This window comes from Mustela nigripes, chromosome 6 (genome assembly GCF_022355385.1).
Source record: "Mustela nigripes isolate SB6536 chromosome 6, MUSNIG.SB6536, whole genome shotgun sequence".
NCBI lineage: Eukaryota > Metazoa > Chordata > Mammalia > Carnivora > Mustelidae > Mustela > Mustela nigripes.
Genome location: NC_081562.1, coordinates 101,228,807 through 101,250,664, shown reverse-complemented (window position 1 = coordinate 101,250,664; position 21,858 = coordinate 101,228,807). Strand labels below are relative to the sequence as shown.

Here is a 21,858-nt window from a genome sequence, read left to right as displayed (position 1 = left end):
ATAAATCCTTTTTTTAAAAAAGCATTTTTGAATAGTGAGAAAGTTAGCCCAGCCCTTTCCAATTATCCTGCAAAAATAGAGTTTCAATTAGATGCCAATATACCTTTAACCTCTCCGACACTAGCCAAGCCTACTTTCTCAAGGAAGACTGAGCAGGCCCCCCAGCCAGCTGTGTCCAGCCGGAATTAATAAGGTTTTTATGTTTCTGGTGTGGTTCATTTTTGCAGTATGGTCTACCTGTTGGTCAGTGGTATCAGTTCTCCATGTATAACAATGTAATATTTCCTTTTAAGATAAATAAAAACTTAAAAAGCAAGCCAACTTAGCAAAAATATTCAACAAGTAACAGCACAGATAGTAAATGGCAATCCTGAAAATCCTACAATGGGTAAGCCATGGTAATCAAAATCACCATCATGGTCTTCAGAAAACTGAAATTGTGAGACTTTCTGACCCAGAAAAGAAGCAGTCAGCACACATGCCCTCATGTGTCTATCTCGTCTCCCTAATGTGCCTAATCCACACAGTGGGCATTTTCATTCACTCAGAACATAGGGAGGAAATTCAACTCAGCTCACAGGGAGGTTTAAAAAATGGAAAAAAGCATGGACAGGTGGGAGAGCTCTTGGTTTTGGCTCAGGTCATGATCTCAGGGTCGTGTGGTCGAGGAAACCCCATACCACTCCTATAAGGAACTGTGAAAACAAGGACACTTCATTTTCTGACATTTATTAAATATTTTCCCTGGTGGAAGGTGCTGGCTACAGGTCTCAGAAAAGAAAACCAACCCAGAATGCCTGACAGACTTGCACAAAAAGCACACATCAGTGAATCCTGCTCGTTGCCCTCCACACACAAAGCTCTTCCCACTACATTCCACGGCTGGGCAAGTCCAGGGGACCCGCAGGAAGTAACTCCTACTGATAGCCACTGGTTTTCTAAAATGCTCCACTATCCGAGCCGGGGCTCCTGGGCCCTGATCACAGACCATGGAGTGAGCTGGTCTGAACGCATCCCCTTCCAGCCCCACGGTGCGCGGTGAGAACAGTACACAGCAACACACACGACGCTGTAACCAGGGCTGGGTGGTGTGTGCAGGGAGCCAGCAGCAAACTCACGCAAACTCTTAGGGCCCCGGGGCTTCAGCTCCAAAGCCTTTGGGGTTCTTGCCTCCGCATTTGACGAAACACAACAGACAGCCTACCCATAAAATTCCACTCCTTATGAATTCCTGTTCCTAAAAAAGGTGCTAAAATGCCACAGGCCCTCTCTGCGGCCTGCGAAACCTCGACTATTCAAGGGCCTGTGGATGAGCTAAGTGTAAGTTCCCTGGGCTGGACGAGCTCAGAGAGTAGGGGGAAACACAGCTTGAGCTACAACGTTCCCAGCCAGACATATTCCACCCTTCAACACCTGACAGCGATGGCCAGATTGATGAGCAGAAACTCAACAAGAGGGTTATAAGAATGCCAGTGGTCACCCCACCCCCTGGACAGCTGAACTGAACCGGAGTCTGGCTGCTATCCATGGGGGGCTAGTATGCATCACGCAATCCCACCATGGGAAATCCTCCATGTCCTCGTGATGCACCCCCCTCGTGATGCAGCAGATGACACCCCCAAACCAGCGAGGCTCAACGGATGGTGAACACATTCTGGAAGCCATCGGAATCCACCCAGGGCTTCCTGGAAGCCATCCCACCGTGGACGGCAATCTCCATGAGTCCTGCTGGGCGATTCACAACACTCTTGCCTTGTGAAGCTGAGTTCCACGCCAAGAGGGATTGGAGGGACATGGGCAGGTGGGGTCTCCGCAGTGCCCTGTCCACTTCAGAAGTTGGTAACATGGCTAACAACCGTGACCACCCTTCTTTTTGCTTCAAAAGTACTGTTGTTTGTCCTCCTCGCAGTCATGGCGCACGGAACAGGGAAGGCTGGGAACACGTCAGGGCTCTATCACTTCTGTTTATGGCCCGAAGGAAACAGGAGCACTATCTCCCCTGGAAAAGAGCCATCACCCCACTCAGACTCACCCACCCACTCACCTTCTACTCATCCAGAACAAAGGTCAGCTTTCTTAGCAGAAGGCACCCCCAGGTGCCAAATGTTCACACTGCCAAGCCGGCAGGAGCCTGGAGCCCACTCGGGCTGTCAGAACACCTATAGCTCATCGTGCTCTTTGCAGAATCCTTTACAGAAGTCCGTCGAATACCAACATGCTTGATCCCAACATTCACACAAAGACAAATTTAAGTCGAAGAACTCACAGGATAGGAAACAAAAAACCACAGCCAAAAGTAAGTTGCACAACTAAACATGACTGGCCAATTCTAAGTTTTCCCATTCATGTTCTTGTACTTCTCATGTGCTTCCCTTGCCTTCATCGAGTGCTTCCTGGCAGACCAGCCTCCAAAGGTTTAAGGAAAAAAAAACAATTTGGGGGGAGGGGACAAAGGAAGAAGGGGTAGAGGGAGAGAGAAAGAGATAATCTTCAGCATGCTCTACAGCCAGCACAGAGCCTGATGTGGGGCTCAACCGCACAACCCTGAGATCATGACCGGAGCCAAAACCAACAGTCAGACACTTAAGCAACTGAGCCATCCAGGTGCCCCTAAGAACAATTTTAAATTGAGGAAATTATCGTCATCACTGCAATTATCCTGCTAAATGAGAGAACAGTATCAAGTTTTCTTTTAGCACAGACAACATCAGTTTAAGTCACAAGAAGCTAGGACTCTCGAGTACACAGTCTGAGAATCCCTGATGATGCCCAAGCTTCTCCTTTTCCAGACACGGAAGTCAAGGTCCAGAAAGAAGCCAGCGGGTGGCATAAGGGGATCTAGAACCCAGGTCATCTGGTGCTCAGCCCAACCCTTTTTCCTCTCAGTGTCCTTCTTTGGTTCAAGTATATCACAGACAAAAGCACGCGCTTCCAAATGCTATTAGCCACACAGGCCCCAAGGAGCCGCAGTGTGTGAGGGCTAGCTGATGTCACAAGTGGCTCAGCAGACACACCCATCAAATTAAGACCCTGCCTCAAGCACTCCTCAGGAACCTTCTCTCAGCCAGCCAGATTCCAGAGAGTAGCCAGTGGCAGTCCTCATGGGATCTCCCTTCCCCCAGTAGCCAGGTGGGACCACCCCTCACTGCCTGAGGGGGTATATGCAGGGAGTCATCATCTTTTGGGGGCCTTGGAGGCCTACGACAGTCAGCTAAAATGTATAGATCCCTTCTCAGAATATTTTTAGATATGTAAAATAATTAACAGAATAAGGAAGGAGTAAGTATACAGAAATACAGTTACTAAAACATTTAAATGTAAATTCACGATCTACTCATACACTTGCTTCTCTGTCAAACACATTAATAGCAAGACCTGGCAGTGTATCTGAAAACTGTCACAATTTCAAAGTAATGACAAGCATCTGTGCTTTTGGAGATTTGTGCCACCCGATAGGAATCTGTGTGTGCTTTCTATTGGCGACAAACTTACAGGAACTCATGGTATCTAGGTTGTGCCCATATCCTTAGTTGAAATAACCATTAAGTTCTAGTTAAATGTTGGTAAAAATAAAGCACAATTTTCTACCATCCATGTTTATGCACTCTGCCTCTTTATTCTTTCACAGAACCCCCAAGTTTTAAGGAGCTCCTGATGCTGCCTCACAGTCCGAGGGTCATCAGATATCAGGTATGGAGGAGGCACCCGGATGAGATGACCTGAGGTGACAGGGAGACCCTGTCTCCAGTGAGGAGACGCTTTGGGCTGAAGCAGCCCCAGAACCATCCTCGCCACCTACCAAGCACCAGATATGACTCCCAGTGTCTCCAGACCTCGAAGGCTCCAAGACCCTGCCACATATACAACACCTGCTTGAGTGACACTTTCTACCCTGCCAAGCATCCCTCAGTGGCTCAGTGTGCAGACTGAATCCTGCCCAGAGACCTGATCAGAGTAGGAGACTCAGCCTGCTCACGCCTGCCAGGACCCTGCACCTGTGGCAGGCAGAGAGATGGTGATCCAGCTTCCACACAGATGCAGGACTGGGAGCCACCCAGACAGTCTGTCGCTCTCCCTGCACCCTTTCTTACTGCACTTTTAGATCAACTTTAGGTGACTCTCTGCAGTCAGGTCCCCTAACAGACTACGAGGTCCTTAAAGGCAGGGACCACACCGTAGTCATACATGTCATCAGCTCCCAGGACGTGGCACCTGCAAACCTCAGTCAAGATCTGCTGAATGAGGGCACCTGGGTGGCTCAGTTGGTTAAGCATCTGCCTTCATGACTCAGGTCATGATCCAGGAGTGCTGGGACTGAGTCAAACGTCAGGCTGCCTGCTCAGTGGAGAATCTGCTTCTCCCTCTCCCTCCATCCCTGCCCCTGCTCCTTATTCATTCTCTCCCTTAAACAAATAAATAAAATCTTAAAAAAATTCTGCTAAATGAGAGGCAGGAGAGGGTGGCAGAGGCAGAGCCTGGCAGGTCTCCCCCAGAGCTGTCCCCTTGAGTGTCTACAGCTGAAGTCACTGCCCAAGCCACTTCCAGCCCACAAAGACCTTAAACTTACCAGTTCACAAACGGAGAAGGGCCTTCTTCCTCCATGTCTCTCTCTGAGCCCAAAACATCTAGCGCTGCCCTGAAGGGGAAGGACTAGCAGGACAAAGACCAACTGTTCCCTGACCCTCTCTTCACCAAATGCAGAGAGTGATGCCAACCCCCCTGGAAAGCACAAGTGATACTCAAAATATTTAAGAGCCAGCGAGAACGGGCCCCAGCCACCGACCCCGGCACAGTTGGAGCAGGAGGACCTGTCAGACCTCAGCCAAGCCGGAAGTTTGGAACTCAGCTATCAGGATGACAGACCGAACAGATGGAAGCTTGCCCTCCTGACTTGTTTGGGGCACACACTCTCCATCTCCAAGATTTCATTTATTTAAGGTATTAACTAGCAACATGAGATCATACAAGCCACATCCTCGCAACCCTGGGCCCTGCTCTGATGGAACTGAAAGGAAGGATCCAGAGTCCTCCCGGCTCTAATTTCCCATGGTCACATTTTCTCATACCTCATGGGTTGTACCTGGTAACAGAAAACCAGCAGGACACACCGCCAGCTCCCATGGGGCCCGGGCAGGGGGCCCTCAGCCAGGCCAGGCACAGATCCTTGCCCTCTGCTCTGTAGCGTGGGACTGGCAAGTCAGAGCCTGGACACTCCTCCCAGCCCCTTCTGAGGAATCCTAGTGAGCTCTGGAAGCCCTGGACGAGCAGGACCGACCCCAGGCATGAAGGAACTGAGAGGGAGCCACACCCCAGCAGCAGCAAACTCCACCTGCCTTCCACCCAACCTCTTTCACACCCTGGACACTGCTCATCCCGGTTGGTGGGCTGTGTAGACAAAATGCCACTCCTGGAAAGTCATTTTAAGAGAACAGGGGGAGAAGTTGCAAGGCCCAGCCCAGCTCCTCACCGGCTTGGCAAGGCATTTTCGGTTTCCTATGACAAGGGGACAAGAGCTGCTCTAACCACCTCAGCGGGAATGCTATTAGCATCAAGTGAGGATACTGAGTATTAATTGTTTAAATTCCTTGGGAAAGGAACTAGGTACCCTGTTAGGGGGCACGTGACTTCCTCCCTTCTCCCGGTAGCCCCCCTCCACCAGGCTGTGCTGTGAAGGCCTCACCTGGGAGATAAGATCCAGCCAGCCCTGCAGAGGCTCTGCTCTACTCAGCTGTGCAGTCCCAGGGGCAGGGGTTGCTGGGGCTGTCTTTGTTGTGTCCCCTAAAGGTCCCTTGGGGGCAGGAAAGAAAGGCAGGTGAGAAGCCAAAGGCTCCCGCGTGCAGCTTCAGGGTGGGGCACGCGGTACAGGAACAAAGTCAAAGCCAGGGGGAAATCAGCACATTTTCCTTAGTCATTAGCGAAAGTCAAGTTGCCCATAGTGCGTGTGCTCCCCACACTCATGAGAGCACCGTGGCCCACAGCAAGACACGGCATGGACTGGGCCATCCTGGGATCCACATTTGCATTTTCCCTGCATTTGCTGTAGCTTCTCCTAAGAATTCTGGGCAAGGAGGGATAGGAGAGCACTATCAAGGGCTTGGCAGTCATCCCTGGTATGACAACAACCCCAGAAAGAGTTCAGATCCCAGCTGGGTCCATCACTCCGTAGATGTCCCCATGTTGGAAATGCTAGCCTCTCTCCCCTCCTTAAAGAGCTGGGGAGAACAGCCACCCGGCAGGAGATTCGCAAAGACTAACAGAGGGAGCACAAGTCCACACAGAAGGCACTCAGGAAGTTGGTTTCCTCCCCAATAACCACAGGTTAATGACAGAGAGCATTGCCCAAAGTCACCCCAGCTCTGTGCACATGCCAAGGAGGACACAGGGTCCTATCAGCTGCTTACTCAGATGTATAAAAACCTTTCTGAAAAGGAAGTGGGAACAGGAGGTGATGACAAAGGTCAAGAAACAGTGGCCTCTGTTTTTAATAAAGTGAGAAGACATTCTGATTTTCTTAGCCCACACTTTTTCCCCCCAAATGAGCCCCCGTGGGAGATCATGATGTCCTAGACCTCAGATGTCCCCTAGCCTACTTCTCTGGCTCAGAACAGTAATTTGAGTTGAGACACCAGACATCCAGGGCTAGAGGGTGAAAGGTCAGGTGTCAGGGCCATCCTGACACTTATGGGGTGGGGCACTCTCCTCTCTGCAGAGAGGGAAAGGTTCTAGTGAGTCCTGAGCCCCCACCTGATACCAAGGCAGAGGGGAGAGCTCTGCCCCAGAGTAAAGCTGTGGGCCCCTGTTGCCTTCCACACCTGCCTCTGCCCAAAGCTGCCCTGGACACGCCGGAGATGCCAGATCGTGCTGAAAAAAGGCACCTTCTGCTCTCAGTCCTCTGGTGCCCTAACCCCAGGAGAGATAGTCTGGAGCGAGGGGGCCCCTGGCTTCCCCGTCAATGCCCTTTCCTCCATTCCCAGTTTGGAAGGTCCAGCTGCCCACACAGATGAAGCTGTAGACCATGTCTGCTGGAATTTCAGGGCCTACAGGACAGGAGAAGGCCTTTACACCTCAAGTCCACACACGCCCCCAGGGCCAGCACATGCACTGCACTGCGCCTGGCTCTGGGATCCCCCTGGTGGCCCTTGTTCATCTGAGTCTGTGCCTTCGTGCTGACAGCTGTCTGGGTCAGGGCAGGGCGCTTGGGAGCAGGTGGGAGGAGGCATGTCACAGAAGGCCTTGCTCAGCCCACCCCTCCACAATCCCACCTGGAGGCCTGAGGAGGGCGAGCCCCTCAGATGCTCACATTCGCCGGCCACTCGGCAGCGATGCCCTTCTCGACAGGTTGCCCTCATGTACCCAAAGTGACAGTGAGGGGGCCCGTGTCTCTGCCTCCCATGGGCACTTCCAATGATGTCTTTACATGAAATTCTAATCAAATGGCTACACGTAAGAAAACAGACATGCGAACCGTCATGTAGTCATCTGATAAATACTAAACAGCCTTTAAAATATGATCACGGACAAGTCAATACACAGAACTTCACCCACTGAACAAAACAGTGAAACACCAAAGGGAAGGCACCCATCACCGTCCTGCATGAGGCACACTCAGATAGCAATGGAGGCCGGAAACGACTCCTGTGATATTCAGTCAGTTAGGATTTAATGGATGCAAAGCTCTTTTGATCTATAAGGCTAAATGAATAAGTTTTAATGGGTCTCTGATAGAAACCCATTTCCTCTCCATTTATCTGAAAATCAAACTGAAACCAGAGCCTAAAAGACAGTGTAGCCTAGCAGGGCAGGGAGGGCCAAGCAGGTGGGGCCAACCACACGTGTCCCCCAGGCTGCCCCCCAGGTGCCGCTGAGCCACAGCCCCGCTCCCATGAGGTGCCAGCGGCAGCCTGCTGTTCAAGGCAGAGACCGAGCATCCTGACAGCGAGAAGAGCTGTGCCAGCCCCAGCAGGCCCCCAAAGAGCTGCTCAGGCCCCGAAAGGCTCCAGCTGACCAATCTCCTGCCAGTGCTAAACATGGGGGCAGGGATTGGGCGGGGGCTGGGCAGGGGGAGAGTGGGAGACAATCCAGGACTGCTGGCCTGGAAGGAGGGGACAATTCCTACTACATCTTGTTGGGGTGGCACACAGTTGGAGGCAACATGGGTGCCCATTATCCTTAGGGAAGAAGCACGAGGACCACAGTGGCTACAAAGCCCTCATCCATTAGGAAAGATGGGTTAGAGACACATGCAGAACACGAGTGGTCTCACCATACAGGGCTAAGAGGAAAAGCCAAAAACGGAGTGAGCTGTAAAACGGAGTGCCTCCTAGCTACACTAAAAATGTGGCCAGTTTCAAGAAACTGTCCTAGCCAGGGGAGCCTGAGGAGACAAGGACACTGGACGCCATGTGGGGTCTGGGATGGGATCCTGGAACGGAAGAAGGATGGGAGGGAAAAACTCAACCTGAATAAAGTAGAAAGTTTATTGAAGGATTATGTATCAATATTTGCTCATTAATTGTGACAAAAGCACCATATTAACACAGAGGTTGATAGCAGAGGAAACTGGGTATGGAGTCTGCTGGAAACCTCTGTGCAATTGTTCTATATATCTGAAACTGCTTTAAACAATAAAGTCTGTTTTTCAAATTAAAAACTCGCATAAAGCCAAAACACCACCATAGATTCCCCAGAAACACACAGCACTGGTAGGACTGCTTGTGGGGAGAGCCAGGCAGGTATCTGTGCAGGTGACTAGAGGTTCCTCCCACAGACCAGTGATGATGACGCGTCCTGAACGAAAAGGCCATTAACTTAGCACTTCGTATCAGAGGTCCCAAAACTAACATTAATTAATTTTTAAAATGGAGGGGGGGCAACACTGCAGGAATGTAGGTCACAAAGGCTAAATGAGTGGTGGGGGCTCTGGTGACAGAAGGGGGCTCCGAGGAGCTGAGTCACCTGCCCTTGAAGGAGAAGCATTAAGTAGGCTATGAAGGCGGGGGAAGGGGTCAGAGAGGCTGGGAGGGAGGTGCTTTTGGCTGGTTGCAGACCAGGGACAACCATCTAGGACCCGCTCCATGCCCCCATTGAACACTGGGCAATCCCAAGAACTATTTCTGGGCCCTCCTAATTCCCAGCCAAAGCTGGGAAAACCCAAGAGCAACAACAATGGAACAGGCTGGTGGGCAGCAAAGCTGGGCAGTGACACTGGCAGCAGTAAGAGTTGCCAGGACAGGAGGACGTGGGTGGTTCAGTGGGTTAAGCCTCTGCCTTCAGGGTCCTGGGATCAAGCCCCATTGGGCTCTCTGTTCAGTGGGGAGCCTGTTTCTTCCTCCCCCTCTGCCTGCCACTCCCCTGCCTGTGCTCTCTCTCTCTCTCTCTGTGTCAAATGAATTAAAATCTTTAACTGGAGGGCAAGGGGAGTGGGGTGGGGGGAGTTGCCAGTACAGTTCGATTTGCAATCAAATGCTCTACCACTGAACTATACCCCCTGCACCATTCCATTTGAATTTCGGATCAGCAACAAATAATTTTTTAAGTATCTAAGCAGGTGCCAAATGTTTCATGGAACATACTTCTGCTGAAACCCTATTTGCTGTTGATCTGAAATGCAAATGTAACTAGGCATCTTGTCTGCTAAATCTGGCAACTCTAAATAATAATAATAATAATAATAATAATAATAATAATAATAGCAGTGACATGCACTGTTACTGTTCTAAGTACTTAATTCACTTGTCTTGTTTTCATCTTCAAACAACCCAGTGAAGAATGTACGGCTCTCCCCTTTACACAGACATGGAAACTTTGACTCCCAAGGAGCAAGTCATTCACGTAGATGCCAGACCCGGGATGTGAGCATCTGTCTCTGGACTCCAGAGACCACCTTCCTGAGCACGATGCTGTTTCCCAACTGAGCAGCTGAACGAGGCCCAGGGCCTCGGCTCCCTGACACCCAGAGATAGGTGTGGGACTGAGCCTCCCACGATAACAGAGCCAAGAGCTTCTTGTTTGATCCTCAAAACTAACTAGTACCTCGAGAAACCTTCCCATCAGACTCTAGTTCGAGGTTCCAAAAAGTAAAAATCAAGGAGCCAAGGGAGCTCCAGTCTGTCTTCAAAGAGCAGTCCTTACATTGGTAGAAAGAATGATAGAAGCAGCTCCTAGTCTAAGGGTCTGGATAAGCAGCCCAGGACAGTAGGACGAGGGTCTGAGCCAAGCTCAGACGTGCCATATTTCTCAGAGTCAGAGAAATGAATGAATGTCCGCTGGGGGTCCCTACCAGTTTGGGAATGGTATTAACTTGACTCTTACAAAAGAGGTGAGAATGGCATCACACCCCTCAGCATGATTCTACTTAAAATAATCCTAATGAGCATTTACTGAGCACCTACTATGCAGTACACATTGCGTGAGATGCTTTCATTGCCCCATCCATGGATGGGACCTGTGTGAAACTACAGCTCAGCAGGACACTGAACTGTTTTGCAGATGAGGAATGTGAGATTCAGGGAGGTAACTTATTTATTCAACTAACACTAGCTAAGCACTTACTACACTTCCTTATTCTTCAGACTCTGTCCTAGGGACTCGGGATACAGAAGTGAGCCAAACAAGACCCCTGCCTTCATGAAGCTGGTTGGGGCACAGATTTAAAAAAAAAAAAAATCTGTCTCGTCGTTCCAGGTAGCAATGCTAAGTGTGATGAAGGAAACTAAAGCATCGCCAAGGACTAGCGTGATGGTGTAGGAGTACTTCAACTAGGATGGTCAGGAAGATGTCTGCAAAGAGATGACATTTAGGCAGAGGTCTGAAGTGAGGGGCTGAGCAGGCACGGGTTTGGGGAAGGGTGCTCAAGGCAGAGGAGACAACCAGTGCAAAGGCCCTGAGGTAAGGGTGACCAACACACCACCAAGAGAAGGCCAATGAGCTGGAGCAGGTGTGGGAGGGTAGGAAGGGTAGAAGATGAGTATGGAGGGGATGGTTAGGGCAGGTCATCTTTAAAGGATCACGTGATATGAAGAAATGGATCAATGGATGGATGGACAGACATGGATATATAGATAAACAGATTTTCATGGAATCCCTTAAGCTGCTACTGACCAGAGGTCAGAACATATATCGCTCACAAGTTGATAAAACATGTCCAAAGTTCAGTTTCCAATGAATCCCCTCCCTCAGAGAGCCCCAGGCAAGCATATTCCTTAGTAACGTATATCACCTATAGAGGAATGTGATCCAAAGTTTGACATGCAATCTGGGTCTTCACCTCGAGGAAACCTTTGAGGAGAACACAGGATGGGGTCTTTGAGCACCAGGAAGAAATGTCTTGCCTCCCATCTCTAAGGAGGCCAACACCCACAGAACAGACTGGCAGCTCCCTACCACCACTACCCAGGAACCCCCAGGCAGGGGCACTAGCTACACCAAGGCTCTTCCTCAGATCTTTGAACAAGAAAATCTGGTTTGCCCACCAGATAAAAAAACAAAATGCCACCTGCCAGAACAAGGCCAATGTTCCCCGCAGGTGACCCAATCACCAGGAGGCCAATTCTGCAAGGCCATCCCACCTCACAGCGCTATGCCCCCTGCCCAACCTCACCTCCAAGTCCTTCTCGAGCTCCAGTCCGGCCTCCATCAGATTATGCTCAAACTCCTCCCGCTGCTCCTTCTTCTCCTCCTCCAGGGCATCAAGAGGCCCCAGCTCAATGTCACTGTGGCCCCCAGGATGAGGCTCCTTGCCTGTCTCCCCATTAGAGACAATTGCCAGTGACTGGCCAGGGGAGCCCTGGCCAGGGTGCACCCCACGCTTGCGGTAATGGTAGGCAAGCACGTAGTCGACCTTCCTTTGGTTGTCATGGAAGTGCATGCGGCTCCGGCGGGCCTCCGAGGACACTGGCTCATTGGTGTCCAGGTAGTTGTTGATGACCTGGCCAGAGAGAATAGGATAGGGACAGTGAGGGCCGGTGAGAAAAAGGGAGTGATGAAGGGGGCTAACCTCATGCTCTGGGCCCAGGGAGGGGGACCAGGAAGCCCCACAGGTCCCGAGGCCCTGACTCCCCCAGTGGAAGGACAGAGTGGCGTAGGTTCTTCTGCCGCACCCGGCCCACACAGCCCCCCACACCTGTCCACAGCCTGGCCACCCGCGCCCTCCAACCCACTCTGGCCACCACACACACACGTTCACTTGCATGCACAGTCTGAACATGTAGCAACAAAGCCCTGCACACCAGAGCCACACGGTGCTCCTGCACATGCACACAGAGCAAATACACGCGGTACCCCACACACATGCATGCGCGCACACACACACAGCACCCCAGGGCGCTCGGACACACACACACAGCCCTCCACATGTGCTGGAACACACCCACACATACCCCGCTCCTTGCAGATCTGCTGGCTAGCCCGCAAACACACGCTTCCTGACACACCCAGACTACTCACGGGCAAGTTCTCTGGATCCATCGGAACAAAGGCCAATCTGTTGTCACCAGGCCCACCCCAGGCCCAACCCCCAGGGATTCACTCGACACTATGCCCCTCACAGCCCCACATCCTCCTGCTCTGCAGAGACCAGTCGGGACCCTGCGAGAGACCGCGGCAGGGGGACCAGTTTCTGCTCTCCACCAGCCCGGAGGTGGGAGGTTGAGAGAAGAGGAGGGGAAAGACCAAGGCGGGGCAGGAGAGGGACCTGCCTCCCTCCCTTTGGGGGTTTCCCTGTTTGTTCATGGTTTGCTACCCATCTGCCTCTGCAGCCACCTGAGAGGCCACCTGGGCAACCAGATGAAGTGCCAGGCACAGGGGAGAGCCTCCGAGCAGCTGTGGCAGAGCTCTGCTTCCTCAGACCTGGCAGGGGAGTCGGGGAGTCTGCAGACCAACAGGTGGGCCCACGTGGCCTCTTACGCCTCCCCTTCCCTCTCCTCTGCCCACAGACTTAGCGTGGACTTGGAAAGAGAAGAGAGGAAAAGGCCCTCACAAAAACCCTGGGCCTCTTTCTCTCTCTCTCTCTCTTTCTCTTTCACACAACCTCACACACACACACACACCTGTGGGCAGAGGGGCCCCGGGTCAAGAGGCGCCTTTGGGGCACCCAACAGTGTCAGCCTTTACTCCACCCAGCACTCACCGAGCCGCTGCAGGAGCTCCCTCCACCGGAGGCCAGGCCAGATTCTCCGTCAGAACTGCCCTGCTGGCCAGAACGGCCCTGCTGGCCAGGGGCTTGGGGACATGGCACCTTGAGGTACTGCTGTCCATGTTTGGGGCCCCGGTCCCCTCTGGCCACTGCCCGAGGGCTCAGCCGGCGCGGGGAGCCAGGGAGCAGGGGGATATCTGTGAGAGGGAAAGACAAAGGAGGCAAAGCAGCTTCAGGTGACAGGAAACCCAGGACAGGGAGAAACTGAGGGGCTGAGGGAGGGAAACCGGGTTATCTCTAAGAAAAAGGCCACACCTCCTCACGGTCTTGCTTAGGCAGAGTCACACTGGCCACAGGGTGGGGACAGTATAGAAGGAAGCAGTGGGATGCGGAAAAGGGTCTCATGCACTACACACATGCACACACACACACACAGGAGAGCCAGCAGCAGAAGCTCCTTCAGGTGACAGCTGTCACAATCTTCTAATTCCCAGACAAGAGGGGACAGTGTATCAGGTGAGCCAGGGTGAGTGGGAGCACTCCCTAGAGAGACACCGAACTAATGCCAAAGGCTGGAGTTGTAGGGTCTCTCCCAGGGCACCCTGGTGCACCCTTGACGCGAGAGCAAGGACAGACACACCACCCGTGGGTCCCCTGAGGGCAGAGGCCTGCTCTGACAAAAGCGCTGTCTCCAATGCCCTTGAGGGGTTCCTACGCACCTGCTGCCTCCACCAGGGCCTCAGAGCTCCACAGCCCCTTCCCAGCCCTCCCCGGAGCAGCCCCCTAGCAACCCACAGCGGGTGCCAGTGCTACTTCAGAGACCTCCTGGTTTCACCCCCTCAGGGAAAGGATGCAGGCCGGTGACAAAATTGCAGAATGTCAGAATTGGAGGGCACCGAAGCACTAAACACCCCAGGCAGGGCCCACGAGCTGCCAGGACCTCAAAGCTGACCAGACCCAATCTGTACCCCCTCTGAGAAATACTCTTTCCAACCAAGCTGTACAGCGCAGGGTGCCAGGGCTTCCCCCTCAGCTCTGCCACTTGCTCAGACCTCTCTGAGCCTGTTCCTCCTGCCTGTAGCATAAGAATACCAGACTGGCCGGCTGCGGTGAGAAACCGAAGGACAGATACATATGCAAGACCCCCAGGGCAATCATCAGCCCACGGGTGCACAATGAAAGGTGGTTGTCATAATTGTTCTCATTTTCATTCTGAGCTGCATGGCAGAAGAAATCACACCGTGGACATCCAGCTCAGCCCCTAGCACCTGCTCTAAGGAAGAATGAACAAAAAGCAGTTCAGAAGAGCCCTTTAGGCACCCAGCTCTCTGCTGGACAGTTCAGGGGCCCTAGAACATTCGGTCCCTGTCCTGGAAAACCTGATCATCTCTTCACAAAGACAGAGCTGGCAGGCAGGAAGAATGCAGAGCAGAGCTCTCATAATTTACTTCTACACTGTGGGCTCCAGTGTACAGTTCTACACTGTGGGAGACCAGCAAGGCTGGAAGGTTCCAGAGGGACTGAGCCCGACTCTGGTCTTGAAGGGTGGATGGGTTCAGAAAGGCAGGGGGAGAACACAGAAGGGCAACAGTGGGTGTGCATGCTGGTGGTGAATGGAGCACCTGAGGCTCAGGACGGCAAGGAAGGGCTTCCTTCCTCAGTCCCTCATCTTGCCTTATCCCTCTCCCCTTGTGCCTTTCGCATGCCTGCCTACCACCTGGCCCAGGGCAGAACTGTCCCCAGGGAAGGCTTGAAAACCTCCAGATGCACATCGAAAGAGACCAAGACCACCCCCATGTACACCTGTGCTCAGTCAGGACAAAGGTAAGGCTCACTCAAGCACACTGGTCGGCTATATTCCCATTCACAGCTGTAGCTCAGATTCAGGGTCAGGCCCAGCATTAGTCAAACCACTATCCAAGAGGCACAAGCCCCTGAAGGTACAACCTGGGCTTTGAGGCTGGTCTCCAGGGCTCCACCAGCCATCCCAGCAGCTCCCTCTGCTTGCCTCTGATGCATGGACCACAGCTGCCTGAGGCCCTGCCTTCATGACCACCTTCTCCCCCTGCCCCCCTGCACCCAACAATGAGAACACAGCACATGGCTGAGTCATTCCACCTCCAGAAAGACACACCAGGCAGTAATGACACAAAGGTGGAGACACTCAAGCCAGCTGGCCTCACCATGAAATTGGGGGTCGGGAGGGGAGAGTGAAGCCTGGGCATCAGGACAAATGCAACAAGAGAACCCACTCCACAGGACTCCTCCAAGAAGCTGAAAAAGAGGGAACTTGAGCCTGATCGGAAGGAAAGGCCTACATACACACCCTGTGGAACATGTTACAAAGTTGAAAATAATCTTCCCTTTATTGACCATTTACTTGGCTCTTGGCTGAGGCTGTCTTGCCCAACAGAACCCTGGGTATGCAGGAGGCAGCTGCCTCCCTGAGCTCTGAGTGCCATGGGGGATGGGGAAGGTGCATGGCTTCCCCACCTCTGGATCAGCTGGACAGATTTTCACAAGGCTTGGACGTCTTCTCTACACTCTCACCCTATGCCTGGATACTGGGACGTCTTCTCTACACTCTCACCCTACGCCTGGATACTCTCATCCACTCCTCTGGCCTTAATGATCAACTGTGCTCATGACCCCCAGCATTTTGTCTTTAACCCTTATTTTCTTCCAAACGCCCTGGATCCAAACACCCTCCTGCCTACTGGCCTCTCCACCTGGATGTTTCGGCGCCCCCTTCAGAACCTACAGGTCCAAAACCAAATCTGCATTCTGCTCCACATGAGGACCTGCTCCAGCATTGCCAGGCCGCCACCACACCTGTCCACACTTCCGCCTGGACAGCCTTCCCCGTGCCCAACAGTCCCTGTCACCCATCCTAGGAACTCTGCCCTGAAACAGCTCCCAAAGCCAACTGTTTTCCACCACCTCCATGACTACCACCCTAAGCCAGACTACCATGCTCATTCGGCGGGGTCACTCCAACCCCCCTGCTTCCACCCTCGCCCGCCTCCACTGTTCCCCAAAAGACGGTCGGCCTGGCTGCAACACCTGCATGTGTGGAGACCTTTGGTGCTTCCCGCACCCCCACAAGCTGTGAGACCCTGCATTACCCAGCCAGCTCCCCGGGTCCGCTGCGACTCTGAGTCCCAGCCCTGCTGCTCTGTAGACAGTGTCTGGAACGCACCACATGCTCTCCCAGCCCCGGGCCTGACCCATGTTCCTCTCTCAGGCTATGCTTCTTTGTCTAGCTGTGGGCCACCTGCTCTTTGGGTCACAAGGGACCCAGAAAATCAAAAGTAACACATGACTGTTTCAAAAAGCTACTGCTCAAGGTCTAAGACAGAAATATTCAGACACTACAGGCAAAGCTAATTTGCTTCCCTCTGCAGACAAGACTTGCGGTTTCCCAAGCTGAGGTGGTGCTGGGAGAGCTCGGGGGATACACAGACACAGGTCTGGCTGGCAGGAGAAGGCCTCCGAGCTTTATCCCATGGGCTCCACTGGTCAGGAGGGTACCGCAAAGAGTGGGGCATTTATTGTCTGGGGTCACTGAATAAGGGTAACCTACTGATGGCAGCCATTGACTGTCCAGTCAAAGGAATCCCTCTCCTCCAAGCTTTTGCCCAGATCTGACCACTCCAACCAACTCTCCCAAATGGGACTAGCCCATCCTTCAGCCATCCAAACCCTCACAAGCCTCCTAGAGCATGAGGGTGGGGGAAGGGAAGGCCCTCCTCATCTAGTCAAGTGTAACTGGATGAAAATGACCAGAGGCCTCCCGGAGCCTAAACATAGACAGAGGGCAGCCCCAGCTTGGCAGCAGCTGCCCACCTCCCCCGCCACCCCGATCCATTCTCCCATCCACCTTCAGGGGGACCTTTCCATGTCACACGGCCCCACTCTCCTACTGGAAGCCCTTCGAAGGCTCCCTATTGCCAGAGCAGGAAGTCTTTACCATGGGCTGAGAGACGTTACATGTGTTCTCCAGCCTTGTTGTCACCCTCCTTCCCACTCCCTTCTTTCTGAATATTCTTATTTGCTCTATTGGCTAAGACGATGAAGCACAGGGAAACCACAAGGCATGTGACTGGTTGGGGGGCAGGCTACACTTTTGGGGGAGGGCAGTGTTCTGGTCTTAGCTTGCTGTTTGGAGAACCTGCCAACCGAGTGGTTCAAGACCGCAGCTGACACTCTTTTCCAGGCCAGGAATAAGAAATTCAATAAATGTCAGCCTGTGATCTGGGACTACATGGGTGTCTCACAGTGGAGTGGGATCTACAGACAACTGAGAAGTGCTGGGGTGACAACCACATTGCTCCCCAGCACTCCTCGCAGGCCTCGCCGTCAGCACCCTGCCACATGGCAACCCCCACGCTGAGTCGGGGGGACCCTCAGCACCACGTCTTGGCATTGCCACAATTTCAGAAAAATAATGTGATTTCTTTGACGTCAGTTTCTACTTCCACAGTTGAGAGGCGGGTGTCATTACCCTATCTTTTCCCAAAGGGGATGGGTGAGACAGAGCAAGAGGAAAGATGACAACTCCTGGGAAGTCCACAAGCTACAGAAAATGTGAGGGATTGTTACCAAACCCTACCCAGGGCTTCAGGGCCTGCCCCTTCCCATGCTTCTGCCCACCCTCACTTCTCTGTTTCATACCAGTCGCTTGGCCTTAAGTCCCAGAATTGCCCTTCTCTGCCACCCGCCTGCCTGCTCCTATTCACCTCCCCCTGGAAGTGCTCCTAGAGGAGGCAGGAGAAGCACCAGCTCTCTATCCCCCAGTACCAGGATTTCGTTTGTCATCTGGCACCATTGCACAATTTCTTAGCCTTCAGAACCACAATTTCAGGGGTGAACTCTGTCCCTTCTGGACGGATCCCACCTCCACTGCTCAGGAGGGCTGCAGGTGCCTTAGGCTACACCACAGAGGCAGACAAAGGAGCAGGATCAGAGATCCAAAGGGAAAGGAATAGAGACGAAAGGCAGGAAGAGCTCCCAAATCTAAATGAAAAAGCAAGTAGAGCTTGTTTTCAGGGTCCTCCCGTGGCCTGCCCTTTCACACCATCCCTTCCCCCAGCCCAGCCAAGGCCCCTCCCCAGCTGGGGTCCCCATTCCCATCCATCATCAGGGGCTTCTGACGCCCATTCCTCCATTGAGCTGTTTGCTGTCTCGGCTTACAAGCTCCAAAAGCTGGCATCCTGAGACAACAGAAGGGAAAGAATTCAGGAAACTCTAAAGCACTCTGGAGATGTCCCAAGCCCTGCATGTGTGCAGGGGTCAGGGCTCTGGTCTCACTGCGAGGAATACCCTCCAATGGTAGGCACTGGGCACCATGCCGGGTGGGGGCACAGATGTTGTAGGGGTTCTTTCCGGACCCTTCGAACCATGCCCCGGCTCTCAAACAGTTTGGTGAAACTCTGGGGTCACAGCAAAGGATCGGAGTGGGACGGGGCTTCTGAGGAGGGGAAATGGCGAGGCATGGGCTGTGGAGAGCGAGGGGGGTTGGGAGCGCTCAGGCAGTAGGGGATGACGGGAGAACCGGAGCAAAGGGACCAGGAAGCACAGCCAAGAGCAAGGCGGCAGAAGGCTGAACAGACTGGGAGCGGGAAGTGGGTTCCCCAGGCAAGTAGGAGGGGGAGGTGAGTCATCGGGGCTCTCGGAGGTTTCCAGAGCCTCCAAAAAAGAACAGCAGCAGGTGGTGTCCTGTGGGAGCCTGACCTCCAGGCAGCAGTGCTCTTCCTTGAAGCTTCCCTCATGGCATCATTACTGCCTCATTACGAAGCACAGGCAGGACAAGTGTGAAGGGAAGAACAGGGCCGCCTCTCTCCCCACCCTTCAAGGCCACTGTTTCAGGTAAAGCCAGACAGGCCAGGGCTACCCTGAGTGGAGATAGTGCGTCCACACCCTCCCAGGTCGAGAACAAGACCCCAGGTGGGGTTCAGAGAGACCTGGGCATGTGCAGACTTTTGTGGATGTTCATGTGGCCCCTCCCCAAGCATCCTGGGATGGATGGATGGCAGTTCAGGTAGGGTCAGCACTTGTGCAGAGGTCTTACCCTGCTTTCCTGAATGAACTTGATAGTCAAAATTAGAGATGCCAAGCTTAAAATTTGGACCCAATGGCCCTGCTGATCACCCTATGCCCTGCCCCACAGCTGCTGTTGAACAGCACTTTCCTAGACTCTGCATGAGGGCTGAGCAACAGAAGGACGGTCTTCCAGTCCCCTCCACACAATAAAGGACCATTTGTAGATCTGCGTCTTGGGCTCTGCCTCTCAGACTCAAAAACAGCCCTCTGTCCACCGATGCTCAAGTATCCCCTTCCTAAGGATGACACGGCGACAGTGTGCATCCTTACCTTGAACCTGGGTAAGTAAGAGCTAACTGGCCTCCCTGCCACTAGCTTGCTCCCCTCTGATCCTGAGGTCACAACCTGACCAAGTTACTCCCGTTCAATCCACTCTTCTTAGATGAAGACCAGATTGTCTGATATGCACACATCTGGGCCCGGCCCACCTGTCTGAATACTCCTTCATCTAACACCCATCCACAGCCCGCTTACCCCTCCCGGCAGCGCCCCCTTCACCACCACCACAAGCCATCACGCCATGCTCCAACCTCAAGTGGCTGTCGTTGCGGGGTGGGGGATTGAACGACTGTGTCTCTATTCATGTCAAAACCATTTCACTTCCTGGGCTCTATATAATACAGTGGAAATATAAGGCTTGCCTTGAGTGCTCCCAAGGAAGGCAGATTAATAAGGAAAATATACTAATAAGAAGATCATTTCAGGAACAAGAGAAAAGCTAAAGCTGGAGTATGAACAAGAACCTGCAGAAGCAGAAGCCCGCAGCTCTGCTTAGAGCTAGCAAGAAAGGCCTCCCAGGGTACACGACTTTTGAGAAGCATCTAGAAAAGAGAAGTGGGCATAATCCAAAGGGCAAAGGAGGAAAAGGGATTGCAGGGAGGAAGGCAATCATTTGCATGTCCTTTGCAATCAGCTGCTGGGCTTGGCTGTTTCAGATCATCAACCTTCTGAGAGCAAGGCTTGCTTCCTCCTCCTCAAGTTCCTTTCTACCCACATAGTCCCAGCAGGTGGCCAGCTATGTGATGGGATTGGAGGGGCTGAGAAAGGACCCTTCTGGTTTATAATACACACTTTTTAACATGGCCTACAAGGCCCCTTACTCTCTTTTCTGTCAACCTGCCAGTATCAATGATCTCCTGCTGGCTACTCCCCCCTCCCTGTCTCCCTCCCTCCACTTCTCTCTCTCTCTCTCTCTCTTTCTCTCTCTCTCTCTCTCTCACACACACACACACCAGGCACACTGAACTACCAACAGCTTCCTTAAGGTGACCTGCTTTTTCGTTTGTTTGGTTTTTTTTAAAGATTTTATTTATTTGACAGAGAGAGATCACAAGTAGGCAGAGAGGCAGGCAGAGAGAGAGAGAGAGAGGAGGAAGCAGGCTCCCTGCCGAGCAGAGAGCCCGATGTGGGACTCCATCCCAGAACCCTGAGATCATGACCTGAGTGAAAGGCAGAGGCTTAACCCACTGAGCCACCCAGGCGCCCCTGACCTGCTTTTTCTTATCCTTGGTCTTCGATCTTTGGAATTATACTCCCTTCTGCCCCTACACATATCTTCTCAACCAAGACAACCTGATAAGTCCCTGCTGGTAGCATTCTTAACATCTCTCCCCTCCCCTTTACAAAATTCAAACAACAAGCACTTATGGTCAATGCTCAGACCCAAGATTCTAGGTCAGGAAAAGAATCAGAATTTCAGGAAGCGCTTCCCTCAGTGGCAAAACCCATGGAATGGGATCTGGAGGAGTTCTCCAGATGAAACCTACTCATCAGCTGTCCATCCTACACTGTGGTCTGGAGTATGGCTGATGAGATTAATGTATAAGCGTCCCTACACCTACACCAGGAAGAAGCAGCCAGTCTACAGCCTAATTGATCAGAACTATTCTGTTGGCCAACCACAACCTGTTCTGAAAGTTCATTAACACGAAAAGAGCATGATGATGCAATGGTGAGCAAAATGTAACCCTTCTTCTACCCACCCCCCCAACACCACACACACAAGCACACCACTCTGTGAGGGTGTCCTCTCATGGACATATTTGGTGGATTCCTGCAACATCCCCCATCTTCCTCCATCACCAACCTCTCATCACCTCTCATCACCAGGGGTATAACCAAGATTGATGATCTCTGTCTTATTCCCAGCTCTCCAAAGAAGGTCGAACAGATTTCCATTGCCCAAAATAGACTGGGTCTGAGACTAAAGCCTAAGACAGCTCTTGCAGTCAGAGCTCCCTGCCCAGGCCATCCCAGCTTCCAACCTGAATGAGAAATGAGGCATACAGAGGGATTCAGCAGGGAAGAAGAACATGAATGAATCTGAGAATTTTATAAAATATCTCAAATACATGTATAAGCTATAGGAAATTGCTCGAAAGTTTTCTCTGTGCTACAGCCTGGTTAACTGATATGAGTAAGTTCATATCATATAGACAGCAAACCTTATCTGCTCACTTGTGCTCTCCTCGAGGACAGGAACAGTGCCTATCTTGCTCACCACATATTCTTAGCCCCAAGCATGAGGACTGGCACATAACTGGCTTCAGAAGGAGGAGGACAAGTGTCTTCCACAACTTGGGAGAAGGAAATTCACAACTTCAAGCATCAACTAAGATGGTTAA

The 21,858-nt window shown here is 52.4% G+C and overlaps 1 protein-coding gene across 1 annotated transcript in view; it reads right to left on the bottom strand.

Moving 5' to 3' along the window:
- The window catches only part of ANO2 (anoctamin 2), a 341,480-nt gene that overhangs the window by 304,667 nt on the left and 14,955 nt on the right, over positions 1-21,858 (bottom strand). The window contains exons 2-3 of the mRNA XM_059404945.1: positions 13,127-13,329; positions 11,600-11,926 (exon numbers count right to left, since the gene is read on the bottom strand). Of these exons, the coding sequence (XP_059260928.1) occupies positions 11,600-11,926; positions 13,127-13,329 (530 nt within the window). The remainder of the gene's footprint in view (positions 1-11,599; positions 11,927-13,126; positions 13,330-21,858) is intronic.